The 15,251-nt window shown below is 47.1% G+C and overlaps 1 protein-coding gene across 1 annotated transcript in view; it reads left to right on the forward strand.

Annotated features, from left to right (window-relative positions):
- The window catches only part of olfml2a (olfactomedin like 2A), a 29,315-nt gene that overhangs the window by 12,154 nt on the left and 1,910 nt on the right, over positions 1-15,251 (forward strand). The window contains exons 2-8 of the mRNA XM_062960738.1: positions 547-855; positions 9,576-9,839; positions 9,953-10,060; positions 10,903-11,088; positions 13,879-14,146; positions 14,329-14,604; positions 14,940-15,125. Coding sequence (XP_062816808.1) covers positions 793-855; positions 9,576-9,839; positions 9,953-10,060; positions 10,903-11,088; positions 13,879-14,146; positions 14,329-14,604; positions 14,940-15,125 — 1,351 coding nt within the window. The 5' untranslated portion in view covers positions 547-792. The remainder of the gene's footprint in view (positions 1-546; positions 856-9,575; positions 9,840-9,952; positions 10,061-10,902; positions 11,089-13,878; positions 14,147-14,328; positions 14,605-14,939; positions 15,126-15,251) is intronic.

Consider the following 15,251-nt stretch of genomic DNA (forward strand, 5'->3'; position numbering starts at 1 on the left):
CCTTCAACCTGGCAGCAATGGGATAAAAACAATTATTCCTCTCCCTCTAATTAGGACTTTATTTTTCTTTTCTTTTTGTTGTATGACGGTAGAGGCATGGATGAGGGGTTGTGCTGCCAAGTTTAGTGTTTCTGGGATGTGTAGTTTTGTTGTTTTGTCCTAGGCCGAAATTTCATTACCCTTTTATATATATAGATATACATGTAATATTAATAATATTATATGCATATATACTTGTAAACCACCCTGAGTTAATAATATTATACTATACTAATATTATAATATATTGTATATACATGTAGTATTAATAATAATATTATGATGTCATACAATGCAATAATAATTATAATTCACTATTATAATTCTATATTTATCTTACATGCAAGATTACAAATAATATTGCAATATAGTCGTATGATATAATATATTGTATGTATATATATATATACCTGTAAACCGCCCTGAGAAAGATAGGCGGAATATAAATGTCGCTAATAATAATAAATAAATAAATAATAAAAGCCCTCTGCTTATGTCTGCATGCAGTGCTCAGAAGGAACCACAAGAGGGCAGTGTACACATAGAAAGGAGTCAACGCCCTCCAGAGAACAGAAAACAGATGCTCCAGGCTGGCCCCGCCCCTCCTACCCGTGGCCCCGCCCCCTCTTTGTGGCCCCGCCCCCTCTGCCAGGGTGAGTGGCAATCAGCGGCGCTTGGGCAGAGCGAGGCAGGAGCCCAAGGCGAGCGGGCGGGCGCGGAGCACTCCTTCAGGGTCCTACCGCCGCCGGTTTCATGGCGCTGCTTTTCGCCGCCTGGCTGCTCCTCCTTTGGGAAGCAACGCAAGGGGCCAGCAAGGTAAGCCCTCTTTTTTTAGCTTCCTCTTCCTCCTGCTCCCCATCTCCCCTTTCTCCGTGTCCTCCTTCATTAGCATTGAATAACTTTGCAGCTTCAAGTTCTGGCTGCTTCCTGCTTCCTTGGGAGAATGTTAGCTGGCCCTGATTGTTCCCTGTCTGGGATTCTCAGAGTTTTCAGAGTGCTGCTCTTTATTCACTGTCCTGATTCTAGAGGCTCAGCTGACACCTCCCATCAAAGGAATCAATCCCCCAGGCAGGAAACAGCCAGGCTTTGAAGCTGCGAGGCCATTCAGTACTAATCAAGGTAGCCTCCGGCAGAAAAGAGTTCTTTCTCCCACCCTGGACATATATAAACCCCACTTGCATAGTTTTCCAACAGACCTCACGACCTCTGATATGCTGGTCCAAGATGTGGGCGAAACGTCAGGAGAGAATGCTTCCGGGACATGCCCCAGGCAGCCCTGGCAAACTCACAGCAACCCAATCTGGCGGTTGTGCTTGTGATTTCCCTGCCTTCCTCCTGCTCTGAGGCTGCTTCCTTCCCACCTGAGAACTAGGGGATTATGGGAGTTGTAGTCCTATAAAAGGGGGGGAGGGGGTTAAACCACTGAGCTGCTGAACTTGCATGGTTCAAATCCGCTGGGCCGGGTGAGCTTCCGCTGTTAGCCCCAGCTTCTGCCAATCAGCAGTTTGAAAACATGCAAATGTGAGTAGATCAATAGGTGCTGCTTCAGCGGGTAGGATTATATATTTGCAAACAGATACGAACCAGGGTGATATTTTTACATGCGGAAATGAACCAGGGTGATATATTTACATGCAGGGTAATATATTTCCATAAAGATATGAACCAGGATGATATATGTACATGCAAATAAGAACCAGGGTGATATATTTCCATGCAGATACGAACCAAGGTGATATATATTTACATGCAGATACCAACCAGGATGATATATTTACATGCAGGGTAATATATTTCCATGTAGATATGAACCAGGGTGATATATGTGCATGCAATTAAGAACCAGGGTAATATATTTCCATGCAAATATGAACCAAGATGATATATATTCCCATGCAGATATGAACCAGGGTGATATATTTACATGCAGATACGAACCAAGATGATATATATTTCCATGCAGATACCATCCAGGGTGATATATTTACATGCAGAGTAATGGAGCCCCCAGATGGCGCAGTGGACTAAGTGACTTGAAGGTTGGGTTGCTGACCTGAAAGCTGCCAGGTTCGAATCCCACCTGGGGAGAGTGCGGATGAGCTCCCTCTATCAGCTCCAGCTCCATGCGGGGACATGAGAGAAGCCTCCCACTAGGATGGTAAAACATCAAAACATCTGGGCGTCCCCTGGGCAACGTCCTTGCAGACGGCCAATTCTCTCACTCCAGAAGCAACTCAAGTTGCTCCTGACACGAAAAAAAAAATGCAGAGTAATGTATTTCCATGTAGATATGAACCAGGGTGATATATTTACATGCAAATAAGAACCAAGATGATATATATTTCCATGCAGATACCAACCAGGGTGATATATTTACATGCAAGATAATATGTTTACATGCAAATACGAACCAAGATGATATATATTTACATGCTGATACCAACCAGGGTGATCTATTTACATGCAGATACCAACCGGGATGATATATTTACATGTGGAAATGAACCAGGGTGATTTATTTACATGTAGGGTAATATATTTACATGCAGATATGAACCAGGGTGATTTATTCACATGCAAATAAGAACCAGGGTAATATATTTACATGCAGATACGAACCAAGATGATATATATTTACATGCAGATACCAACCAGGGTGATCTATTTACATGCAGGGTGATATATTTACATGCAAGATAATATGTTTACATGCAAATAAGAACCAAGATTATATATATTTACATGCAGATACCAACCAGGGTGATATATTTACGTGCAGGATGATATATTTCCATGTAGATATGAACCAAGATGATATATATTTACATGCAGATACGAACCAGGGTGACATATTTACATGCAGGGTAATATATTTCCATGCAAATACGAACCAAGATGATATATATTTACATGCAGATGCCAACCAGGGTGATATATTTACATGCAGGGTAATATGTTTACATGCAAATAAGAACCAAGATGATATAGATTTACATGCAGATACCAACCAGGGTGATATATTTACATGCAGGGTAATATGTTTCCATGAAAATACAAACCAAAATGATATATATTTGCATGCAGATACAAACCAGCCTGATATATTTACATGCAGGGTAATATGTTTACATGCAGATACGAACCAGCCTGATATATTTACATGCAGGGTAATATGTTTACATGCAGATACAAACCAGCCTGATATATTTACATGCAGGGTAATATGTTTACATGCAGATACAAACCAGCCTGATATATTTACATGCAGGGTAATATGTTTACATGCAGATACAAACCAGCCTGATATATTTACATGCAGGGTAATATGTTTACATGCAGATACAAACCAGCCTGATATATTTACATGCAGGGTAATATGTTTACATGCAGATACGAACCAGGGTGGTATATTTGCATCCAGGTATGAGCCAGGGTGATATATTTACCTGCAAATACGAACCAGGGTGATGCATTTCCATGCACCTGGGCCCTAAATGTGGGGAAAGCAGGGTTGGAAAGCCATGGGATGTGCGGCTGGTGACAAACGAGACCCACGTCTCCCATATTTGTTTATTTGGAGGTTAGGTGCCGGGCAGTGCCGCAATGTTTTGCCTGGTTTTGTTCCCCAAGTGCGGCGCCGGACAAAGCGCTCACGCAGTCGGAAAATCTGCTTTAATGAAGCCCTCCTCAGAGGGCGGCAAGGCCGTGCGCCTGTTTGTGACGCCGGGGACGATGGGAATGGGTGTCTCTGCTGTCCGGCCCAGGGTCTCAACCGGACGAGGCTGACTCACCCCGTGGCTTTCTGGCTCCCAGGCCCGGCCCCGAGGAAGGCGTGCCGTCCGCCCACGCAGGGCCCGAGTGCGAGGAAGCGCGGCCCTTCCACTCACCCCCCCCCCCCGTGCTTTCGGGTGCCGTTTCACGGGTGAGCACAGGCGGGCGTGTTCATGTGCAGGCATGCTTACTTCCGTCGAGTCCTCCAGTTGGAAGAGACCCCAAGGGACATCCCATCCAAACTTCTTCTGCACACAATCAAAGCCCTCCCAGCAGATGGCTATTTGGACTCTACCACTTTAGACGGCAGTTACGAATTGTGGGGGTTGAAGTCTAAAACTGCAGTCCCTTCCCTAAACTGAATGGACTACAAGTCCCAGCATACCTCACTGTGCTGGCTGGGGGCTGCAGTCCTGTCCCTAAAACAATGGACTACAACTCCCATCATCCCTCGCTGTGCTGACTAGGGGCTGCAGTCCCGTCCCTAAAACAGGATGGACTACAACTCCCAGCATCCCTCACTGTGCTGGCGCAGAGGTTACAGTCCCATCCCTAAAACAATGGACTACAGTTCCCATCATCCCTCACTCTGCTGGCTAGGGGCTGCAATCCTGTCCCTAAAACAGAATGGACTACAACTCCCAGCATCCCTCACTGTGCTGGCTAGGGGCTTCAGCCCTATCCCTAAAACAATGGACTACAACTCCCAGCATCCCTCGTTGTGCTGGTTGGGGGCTGTAGTCCCATCCCTAAAACAGAATGGACTACAATTCCCATCATCCCTCACTCTGCTGGCTAGGGGCTGCAACCCTGTCCCTAAAACAGAATGGACTACAACTCCCATCATCCCTCGCTGTGCTGGCTGGGGGCTGCAGTTCCGTTCCTAAAACAGAATGGACTACAACTCCCAGCATCCCTCGTTGTGCTGGTTGGGGGCTGTAGTCCCGTCCCTAAAACAATGGACTACAATTCCCATCATCCCTCACTCTGCTGGCTAGGGGCTGCAACCCTGTCCCTAAAACAGAATGGACTACAACTCCCAGCATCCCTCACTGAGCCGGCTAGGGGCTGCAGTCCTGTCCCTAAAACAGGATGGACTACAACTCCCAGCATCCCACACTGTGGTGGCCTGGGGCTGCAGTCTCCTTCTCTGGAGGTTTCGAAGCAGAGGTCAGATGGCCATCTGTCAGGAATGCTTTGATTGTGTCTCTAATGCAGTGCTTCCCACCATCGAGAAACTAGCTTTTTCTTGATGTAGGATAGAACTGCATTGGCCTTTTTAGCTGCTGCATCACATCCACCTTGTGTTCAACTAAATCTCCGAAATCCCTGTTGTTTGCAAGCCAGCCTTTTATTTCCAAGGCTCGTTCCCCGGGCCCTTCGCATTCATCCCGCAAAGCGCACACAAAGAGGGATCCGGCCGCCCATTCTGCGTGTCCTGCCCTGAACCGCCCGCTCGGTATTGGAGCTGATGAGAGGCACAAGCCAAGCCCTTGCCGCTGGCCTTGAGCCACGTTGGAGGAAACGAGAGAAGAAAACAGTTTTGTCGACGGGAGGAGGAGAATTTGTATTCTGCCTTCCTTCCCTGGGAAAACTGCACCCGGGACCTCTTGATGCATTGACTCTGAATGGATGAGGCAAATCTGCACCCGGGACCTCTTGATGCATTGACTCTGAATGGATGAGGCAAATCTGCACCCGGGACCTCTTGATGCATTGACTCTGAATGGATGAGGCAAATCTGCACCCGGGACCTCTTGATGCATTGACTCTGAATGGATGAGGCAAATCTGCACCCGGGACCTCTTGATGCATTGACTCTGAACGGACGAGGCAAATCTGCACCCGGGACCTCTTGATGCATTGACTCTGAACGGACGAGGCAAATCTGCACCCGGGACCTCTTGATGCATTGACTCTGAATGGATGAGGCAAATCTGCACCCGGGACCTCTTGATGCATTGACTCTGAACGGACGAGGCAAATCTGCACCCGGGACCTCTTGATGCATTGACTCTGAACGGACGAGGCAAATCTGCACCCGGGACCTCTTGATGCATTGACTCTGAACGGACGAGGCAAATCTGCACCCGGGACCTCTTGATGCATTGACTCTGAACGGATGAGGCAAATCTGCACCCGGGACCTCTTGATGCATTGACTCTGAACGGACGAGGCAATTCTGCACCCGGGACCTCTTGATGCATTGACTCTGAATGGATGAGGCAAATCTGCACCCGGGACCTCTTGATGCATTGACTCTGAACGGACGAGGCAAATCTGCACCCGGGACCTCTTGATGCATTGACTCTGAACGGACGAGGCAAATCTGCACCCGGGACCTCTTGATGCATTGACTCTGAATGGATGAGGCAAATCTGCACCCGGGACCTCTTGATGCATTGACTCTGAATGGATGAGGCAAATCTGCACCCGGGACCTCTTGATGCGTTGACTCTGAATGGATGAGGCAAATCTGCACCCGGGACCTCTTGATGCATTGACTCTGAACGGACGAGGCAAATCTGCACCCGGGACCTCTTGATGCATTGACTCTGAATGGATGAGGCAAATCTGCACCCGGGACCTCTTGATGCATTGACTCTGAATGGATGAGGCAAATCTGCACCCGGGACCTCTTGATGCATTGACTCTGAATGGATGAGGCAAATCTGCACCCGGGACCTCTTGATGCATTGACTCTGAATGGATGAGGCAAATCTGCACCCGGGACCTCTTGATGCATTGACTCTGAACGGATGAGGCAAATCTGCACCCGGGACCTCTTGATGCATTGACTCTGAACGGACGAGGCAAATCTGCACCCGGGACCTCTTGATGCATTGACTCTGAACGGACGAGGCAAATCTGCACCCGGGACCTCTTGATGCATTGACTCTGAATGGATGAGGCAAATCTGCACCCGGGACCTCTTGATGCATTGACTCTGAATGGATGAGGCAAATCTGCACCCGGGACCTCTTGATGCATTGACTCTGAATGGATGAGGCAAATCTGCACCCGGGACCTCTTGATGCATTGACTCTGAATGGATGAGGCAAATCTGCACCCGGGACCTCTTGATGCATTGACTCTGAACGGACGAGGCAAATCTGCACCCGGGACCTCTTGATGCATTGACTCTGAACGGACGAGGCAATTCTGCTCCCGGAAACGGGCAAAAATCACAATTTACGCCAGACTGAAAGACCTAGAACAACTTTCCCAGCGTTTCCTCCGCTCAGAGTTTGCACAGCCACTTCCAAAGAAAACTAACTTCAACCAGCCCGACTTTCCACAGATTTGTTTTCTCAGGGCATCCTAGAAAGCGAAGGTCAACCATTGGACTGGAAGGACTGGAGTGGGCCTACAACACAAGGGTTGCAACTCCCAGCAATCCCAGCCACGGAGGAGGGATGCTAGGAATTGCCAGCCAACAATACTTGGAGAGCCGTGCGACTGGACCATCTGCTGTCGACCGTCTAGGGCAGAGGTCCTCAAACTTTTTAAGCCAAGGGCCGGTCCACTATCCTTCAGACTGTTGTGGGGCCGGATTATCATTTGAAAAAAAAATACAAACAAATTCTGATGCACACTGCACATGTCTTATTTGTAATGCAAAAACAACAACAACAGCAACAACAACAACGAAAGAACAATACAATATTTAAAAATAAAAATAATTTTAACCAACATACATTTACCAGGATTTCAATGGGAAGTGTGCGTCTGCTTCTGGCCAATGAGATAGTCAAGTTAATTAGGGTTGCTGTTGTTGTTGTTGTTGTTGTTGTGTGCCTTCAAGTCATTTCAGACTTTGGGCGAGCCTAAGTCTAAAATGTATTTAATTATTATTTATTTATTTACTGCATTAATTTACTACATTTGTATCACACCCTTCTCACCCCAAAGGGGACTCAGAGTGGCTTACAAATTATATGTACATACAATATATTATATTATTAGCATAGCACAATATTAGCATCTATATATTACTTTATTGAACTATACCACTATACTGTAATATTATTAGTAATATTATATGTAATATAGAGTATGTAATTAATATTATTTTATGGTGTTATTATTAGTGTTATATTGTATTACATTATAATATGATTATCAATATTATATGTATATACAATATATTATATTATAAAACTGAGGGCGGGGGCCAGGTCAATGACCTCGGAGGGCCGCATCCGGACCCCGGGCCTTAGTTTGGGGACCCCTGGTCTAGGGCTACTTCCAGGATAATAATAAATAATAATAATAAACTTTATTTTTATATCCCGCCCCATCTCCCGAAGGGACTCAGGGCGGCTCACAACAGGGGCTGGGATGGCCCCAGTTAATCCCCTGTCACCCCACTTTTCCAGAGTTGGGGATACTGGGAGAGACCTGGGATAGGAAGCCCCACTTTCTCTCTTGTTTTTCCTTGGATAGCAGCCAGGTCGGATCAGGATTCGCATCCGTTTCCTCTCCTATGCCTTTGATCCGGTGCCTTGTTTTCCTGTTTGTTCAGGTGAGCAAACTTCCAGGCTGACACTGGCTGATGGATTGGGATGCATCTCTATCTCTGGTGGCTTTGAAGGCCCAGAACAAAGCCACTCTCGGCTCCTCTCATTGACCTGCCTGGAGGCAGACCTGAAAGACTTGCGACCGATTGGGACACACAAAGTCCCAAATATGTTGCATGAGACTGGGACACACACAGCCCCAAATACGTTGCTAAAAGGCCATCCAGTCTAGCCCCATTCGTAACCATGAGTCGATTGTAATTCGGATGTTTGTAACTCATGGACAGCCTCATATATATCTAGATATATAAAAGAGTGATGGCATCAGGGCAGCGGACAAAACAACAAAACTACAGGCCCCCCAACCTCGAAATTTACAACACAACCCATCATCCACGGCTCTAGGTTGATACAACAAAAAGAAAAGAAGAATAGTCCTAATTAGAGGGAGAGGAATAATTGTTTTATCCAATTGCTGCCAGTTAGAAGGCTAAGCTCCACCCACTTGGTCTCCTAGCAACCCACTCAGCCCAGGGGACAGGCAGAGTTAGGCTTCACTTAGGCCTCTTCCACAGATTATCTAATTTGCATTGGATTATATGGCAGTGTAGACTCAAGGCCCTTCCACATAGCTATATAACCCATTTAGAATCTTATATTATCTGCTTTGAACTGGATTATCTTCACTCCACACTGTCATAGAATCCACTTCAGTGTGCATTTTATACAGCTGTGAAGAAGGGGCCTCATATAATCCAGTTCTAAGCAGATAATAACATGACCTTGGAGGAGTCTACGGACAACGCCGGCTCCTTGGCTTAGAAATGGAGATGAGCACCAACCTCCAGAGTCAGACACGACTGCACTTAATGTCAGGGGAAAATCTTTACCCTTGACCTTAACTACCACCAATTCCTCAATACTTTATTTCCCATACCACTATACTTCGCCACAGCAACGCGTGGCCGGGCACAACTTGTAATGTTATAATATGATAATAGCATAGAATGATATACATTATAACATCCCTCTCACTTCCTGTTGTCTCAGCTCCCGTTCATAATCAGGAGTCGTTCGTAATTCGGATATTCGTAACTCGGGAGCTCCTTGTACTCCTATTGATGCAGCCAACTATCACTTTGGCTCTTTCAGCTGCCACATCAGAGTGTTGTCTCACATTCCGCTTTTGGCTCTATGGAGACTCCTAGATCCTTTTCAGACGTCTGACGGCCGCTTCCTTTGCAGGTCTTTGGCGACACCGACCATGTGCGCATGACCTCCGAAGGCTCCGACTGCCGGTGCAAGTGCATCCTGCGCCCGCTCAGCAAGGACGCCTGCAGCCGCCTGAAGGAGGGCAGCGTCCGGGTGGAGGACTTCTACACCGTGGAGACGGTCAGCTCCGGGGGCGACTGCCGCTGCTCCTGCACGGCCCCGCCAGCCTCCCTCAACCCCTGCGAGAACGAGTGGAAGATGGAGAAGCTGAAGAAGCAGGCCCCCGAGCTCCTCAAGGTAAGGCAGAAGCAAGTGCTATCCTTGTTGTGGTTGTGATCAGGAGGGACGATATACCGCAAGCCTCTGTAGGTCGGCCCATGGCTTGTTCTTGTTCTTGTCTTCTCCTGAAGCTGCAGTCCATGGTCGACCTGCTGGAAGGAACTCTCTACAGTATGGACATGATGAAGGTCCATTCGTACATCAACAAGGTGGTGGCACAGATGAACACGCTTGAAGAGGTAAGCCTGAGCAAGGGCAAAGCATGTGTCTATATTACTAGGGTTATCCAGAAAGTTCATTACGTTTTGGAATTAAAAATAAACAAAGTATAGGAGAAAACATTTACCATATTCAGTTGAAAGCCAGACCCAAATACTAGTTCTCACCATAGTCCCCACTGAAATCTAGGTAGTTATCATAGCGATAAAAGTGTTTGAAAAGCCCTCCCCCCCCCCCCCAAGATTCCCGCCTGGCTTGCGTCCTGAACCAGGCTGGCTTCCCTTCCCTCAGCTGTCAAGTGGTGCGCTCAGCTTTCCGCACAATCTTCCTCGATCGCTCTTCTGTTTTGCAGTTGCTTGCAAGGAAGGTTTTTTGGGACAGGAAAGGTGTGCTTCTTGCAAAACCTTAGAAGAGCACCTTCCTTGCAAGCATCTGCAAAACAAAAGAGCGATCGAGGAAGATCGTGCGGAAAGCTGAGTGCACCACTTGACAGCTGAGGGAAGGGAAGCCAGCCTGGTTCAGGACGCAAGCCAGGCGGGAATCTTGGGGGGGGGGGAGGGCTTTTCAAACACTTTTATCGCTATGATAACTACCTAGATTTCAGTGGGGACTGTGGTGAGAACTAGTATTTGGGTCTGGCTTTCAACTGAATATGGTAAATGTTTTCTCCTATACTTTGTTTATTTTTAATTCCAAAACGTAATGAACTTTCTGGATAGCTCTCGTACTAGGAGATGGGGAGGGATCCAGACAGTTAGAGCTGACGTTGGTTGGCTCAGTCTCAACTTGGGAAAGTTCTGGGAGTTGTAGTCCAAACCTCCATGGCCAACATTTCCAAGTCCTCCTTTCTTCCACGCCGTAGAGCATCAAGACCAACCTCAGCCGCGAGAACGACTTCATGAAGGAGAGCGTCTTGCACCTGAGCAACCAGATGAAGCGCTACGAGAACTATTCGGACATCATGATGGGCATCAAGAAAGAGCTCTCCAGCCTGGGTTACCAGCTGCTGCAGAAAGATGCTCCTCCGGCCCCGGAGCACAAAGTCCAGGTTCGTCCCATCCCCAGTCCCTGACAACCACCAGGAATAGAAGCTTCATTATTATTATTATTATTATTATTATTATTATTATTATTATTATTTTATTGTATGACACAGCAAACAAGATAGACATGCTGGATTTCATATCACAAAATCACAAGTCAAACACTTCCCAAGTGTCTAGGACTGTGTGATGTATTTTCGGATGATGCGCGCAGATCCCAGCAGGGTGGCCTTTTGCAGTTGGCAGGTCGTGATTTTGTCAATGTCTATTGTTTCCAAATGCCGGCTGAGATCTTTTGGCACGGCACCCAATGTGCCCATCACCACTGGGACCACCTGTACTGGTTTCTGCCAGAGTCTTTGAAGTTCAATCTTGAGGTCCTGATAGCGGCTGAGTTTTTCCTGTTGTTTTTCGTCAATGCGACTGTCACCTGGGATGGCAACATCAATGACCCAAACCTTTTTCTTTTCCACAACTGTGATGTCTGGTGTGTTGTGTTCCAGAACTTTGTCAGTCTGGATTCGGAAGTCCCACAGTATCTTTGCGTGCTCATTTTCCAATACTTTTGCAGGTTTGTGATCCCACCAGTTCTTTTCTGCTGGGAGGTGGTACTTGAGACATAAGTTCCCATGAATCATTTGGGCCACACAGTTGTGCCTCTGTTTGTAGTCTGTCTGTGCAATTTTCTTACAGCAGCTGAGGATATGATCAATGGTTTCGTCAGTTTTCTTGCACAGTCTGCATTTTGGGTCATCAGCTGATTTTTTGATTTTGGCCTTAATTGCCTTTGTCCTGATGTCTTGCTCCTGGGCTGCAAGGATCAGGCCTTCTGTCTCCTTCTTCAGGGTCCCATTTGTGAGCCAGAGCCAGGTCTTCTCCTTATCAGCTTTTCCTTCAATTTTGTCAAGGAACTTTCCATGCAATATTTTGTTGTGCCAGCTGTCAGCTCTAGTTTGTAGTGCGGTTTTCTTGTACTGTTTTTTTGTCTGCTGTGCTTTGAGGAGTTTCTGATTTTTGACTTCAATCAAAGCAGGTTCTTCACTTTGTTTTACATATTCTGCCAGGGCATGTTCTTCTTCTTTGACGGCTTGTTTTACTTGTAAGAGTCCTCTGCCCCCTGATCTTCTAGGCAGATAGAGCCGGTCAACATCACTGCGGGGGTGCAGTGAATGATGAATGGTCATGAGTTTTCTTGTTTTTCTGTCCAAATTGTCCAGTTCCAGTTATTATTATTATTATTATTATTATTATTATTATTATTATTATTTGTAAACCGCCCTATCTCCCCAAAGGGACTCATAAGAGGTGACCATGCTGTTAAGTCTTAGTGGTGTTGTAGGGCTGACAAGGAGTTCCAAAGACCTTTGCCACTGCTGTCCATTATGTTTAGTTTTTCATTTCTTTGATGGATCGGCAACTGTTCTCAGAGGTGCATCTCAGTCCCCGGCCACTTTAATTCGAGCTTAGATAATGTGGTTGGCACAAAGCAGGCGGTGCCACACACCAAACATTCCACAATTGCTTTGGAACAGCTGGGCCGACAGCTGCTGCCCCTTTCCCTCCTTCTCGTTGCCATTTTTGGCCAGTTGCTCTCTGGCACAAGTGCCAATAATTCAGGACTCCCAGCCATCATGGCTTAGGATATTACTTTTTTGGTCAGCTTCCTTGGTCAGTGTATTATTGCTAGTTATTAGTGTTGTGCATTCGTACGGAATTGCTTTTCGTTTTGTGTAGAGTTTCATTCATGTCGTCTCATCTTCATATTTGTGTCCCACAAAAATGGGCCGCCTATACGACACAATTTTTTGTCTTGCTAACGAAAAACACGAAACATTTCGTGCCCTTGGCAGCAATGGGAGGCCATGTGGCAGAAAACGAAAGCCAGCATGATGACTGTGCGGCGGCTTTCATTTTCGTGTCGCCTCGTCATCATGCTGGTTTTCGTTTTCTACCACATGGCCTCCCATTGCTGCCAAAAATTTTCTTGTTTTTCGTTAGCAAGACAAAAACTTGTGTCGTATAGGCAGCCCATTTTCGTTAGTGGGACATGAATATGAAGATGAGACAACATGAATGAAACTACACAAAACATACGAAACTATCGTCTGTTGTTTCACGCCGGCGAACGGTCGACACGAAACAGCAGCACGAAGGAAACGAAGGAAAAATATTTCACGCACATCTCTATTCGTTACTTTCCTCTCCTTGCAGCTCAAGGCAAATTACAACAGGGATAAAACACAAGTACATATAACAACATAAAAAGAAGACCACAGCAATAAATTGTTAATGTGGGATTTGTGTATTGATAGTGTTTAAATGCAATTTGTGCCATGCTTGTATTGCAAATGATTGCATCATCCAGAATGTACCGTAGTCTGGAAAAAGTTAATTGCCAAGAAGCTATGATGACCTTGATGTGTGGCTGGAACTAGGGAGTATCCAGACACAAGTGTGTTTGCTTATTGATTGTGTTAGTTCTGTTGAGTTCTGTCTACCTAAAGTTTGAGTCCTGTGTTCATCTGTCGTCTGTTAGTCTGTTTGTGTTGATACAGTAAGACTTTGTAAATAGTTTTACCAACGTCTCTGAGTATCTCTTTATTCTGCTCTCCACTGATTCCATCCAACTACTGCTGCGCTGCAAATACTCTGACATAAAATGCAGGTGAAAACCCACAAGTTAAAATGGACTGTTGGGAGAGGTCGTTCTTTAGTTGCCGATGTAGCTGTTGGATCTCTTCTGGAGGTCTTGCCCACAGCTCTTATTCACCCGAATTCACCCATTTGTCTCTTAGGACACGTCTGGGGCCAAAGGCAAAGACGGGACCGGGAAATATTCGGGCTCTCGGAAGAGCCTGGGGGACAAAACCGCCCCGAGGGGCTCCAAGGAGAAGCACCCCAAAGCGGAGAGGCCGAGGAAGGAGAACGGGAAGAGCCGTGGGGCCGCGGCACAGCCGACCGCCAAGCCCAGGTCCCCGGGGCACCAGCAAGCGCTGATCCGGGGAGTCACTTACTACAAGGCTGGGCATCGGGAAGAAGCGGAGGAGCTTGTGAGCAGCCGGGGTGAGTAGCCCAAAGCTGGGTGTGGGACTTTGCCGGTAAAACTGTAGTGTTGAAGATACCTGCTCTGGCCTTCATTGGCAGCTGAAGTAATAGAAAAATCACAAATTCAATGACATAACGAACCATTTGCAAGAGAAACAAATGCGTAATGATAGGGCCGGTGCTGTGATTGTTGTCTGCAGAGTTTTCCATGAAGGGAGCCGCAAATGAGGAGCAGCCAGAGGAGAGCAAAGGTGCCGCGTCCACCCTCTCGGCCCAAGTGGTCCAGCCAAGAGCAGGGGAAAGCACTTCAACAGCCTCCCATCCCAGTACAACCACTACCACCACTACCACCGCTGCCACCACTACAACCACGCAAGTGCCCAGCACCACCTCCTCGCCCAGGACCAGCATCCGAGGTCTCCCGGGCACGGGCCTGCCCACTGGCATTACCGAGGGGCCCGCGACCCCCAACCGTGGTATGTACAAAACCATGATGGCTGTGGTATTGTAGGAGTGGAAACCCTGAAAAGATGACCACAGCATTGCACTGGAGGGGGGTACACATTGCTTGGAAATTGGTCACATATAGCAGCCTTACAAATAATTAAATCCACAAATATAAGCGATGACTGTAGTGTTGGGAATGCAACAATGCTTGCATCCAAAGAGTGAAGGATGCCCTACCATGGGCAGTGCACTCCGACATGTAGATACTAGCAGTGACACAGATGTTTCCAAGCTAGAGGTGGGCACAGTTAGTGGTTTTACTACCCAGTGCAAGCCCCCAACTGTTCCACCTCTGGCTTTGTAGTACGAGAGGCAGAGTGTGAAGGGACTCTGGAGGCGGTGGAGGAACCCGTGAAGCAGCACAGCTACGGGCGCAACGAGGGGGCCTGGATGAAGGACCCCGCCGCCAAGGACGACCGCATCTACGTCACCAACTACTACTACGGGAACAGCCTGGTGGAGTTCCGCAACCTGGAGAATTTCAAACAAGGTGAGGAGGAGGCAGGGCAAGGCGCAGGAGGAGGAGAAGCTTCTCAGATGGTGGGTTGGGCTTCCGCGTGGAAGTGCATCAGATATTCCTACACATGATGTGGGAGGTGTAAACACTAACTACACA

This window comes from Anolis carolinensis, unplaced genomic scaffold, assembly GCF_035594765.1.
Source record: "Anolis carolinensis isolate JA03-04 unplaced genomic scaffold, rAnoCar3.1.pri scaffold_7, whole genome shotgun sequence".
Lineage (NCBI taxonomy): Eukaryota > Metazoa > Chordata > Lepidosauria > Squamata > Dactyloidae > Anolis > Anolis carolinensis.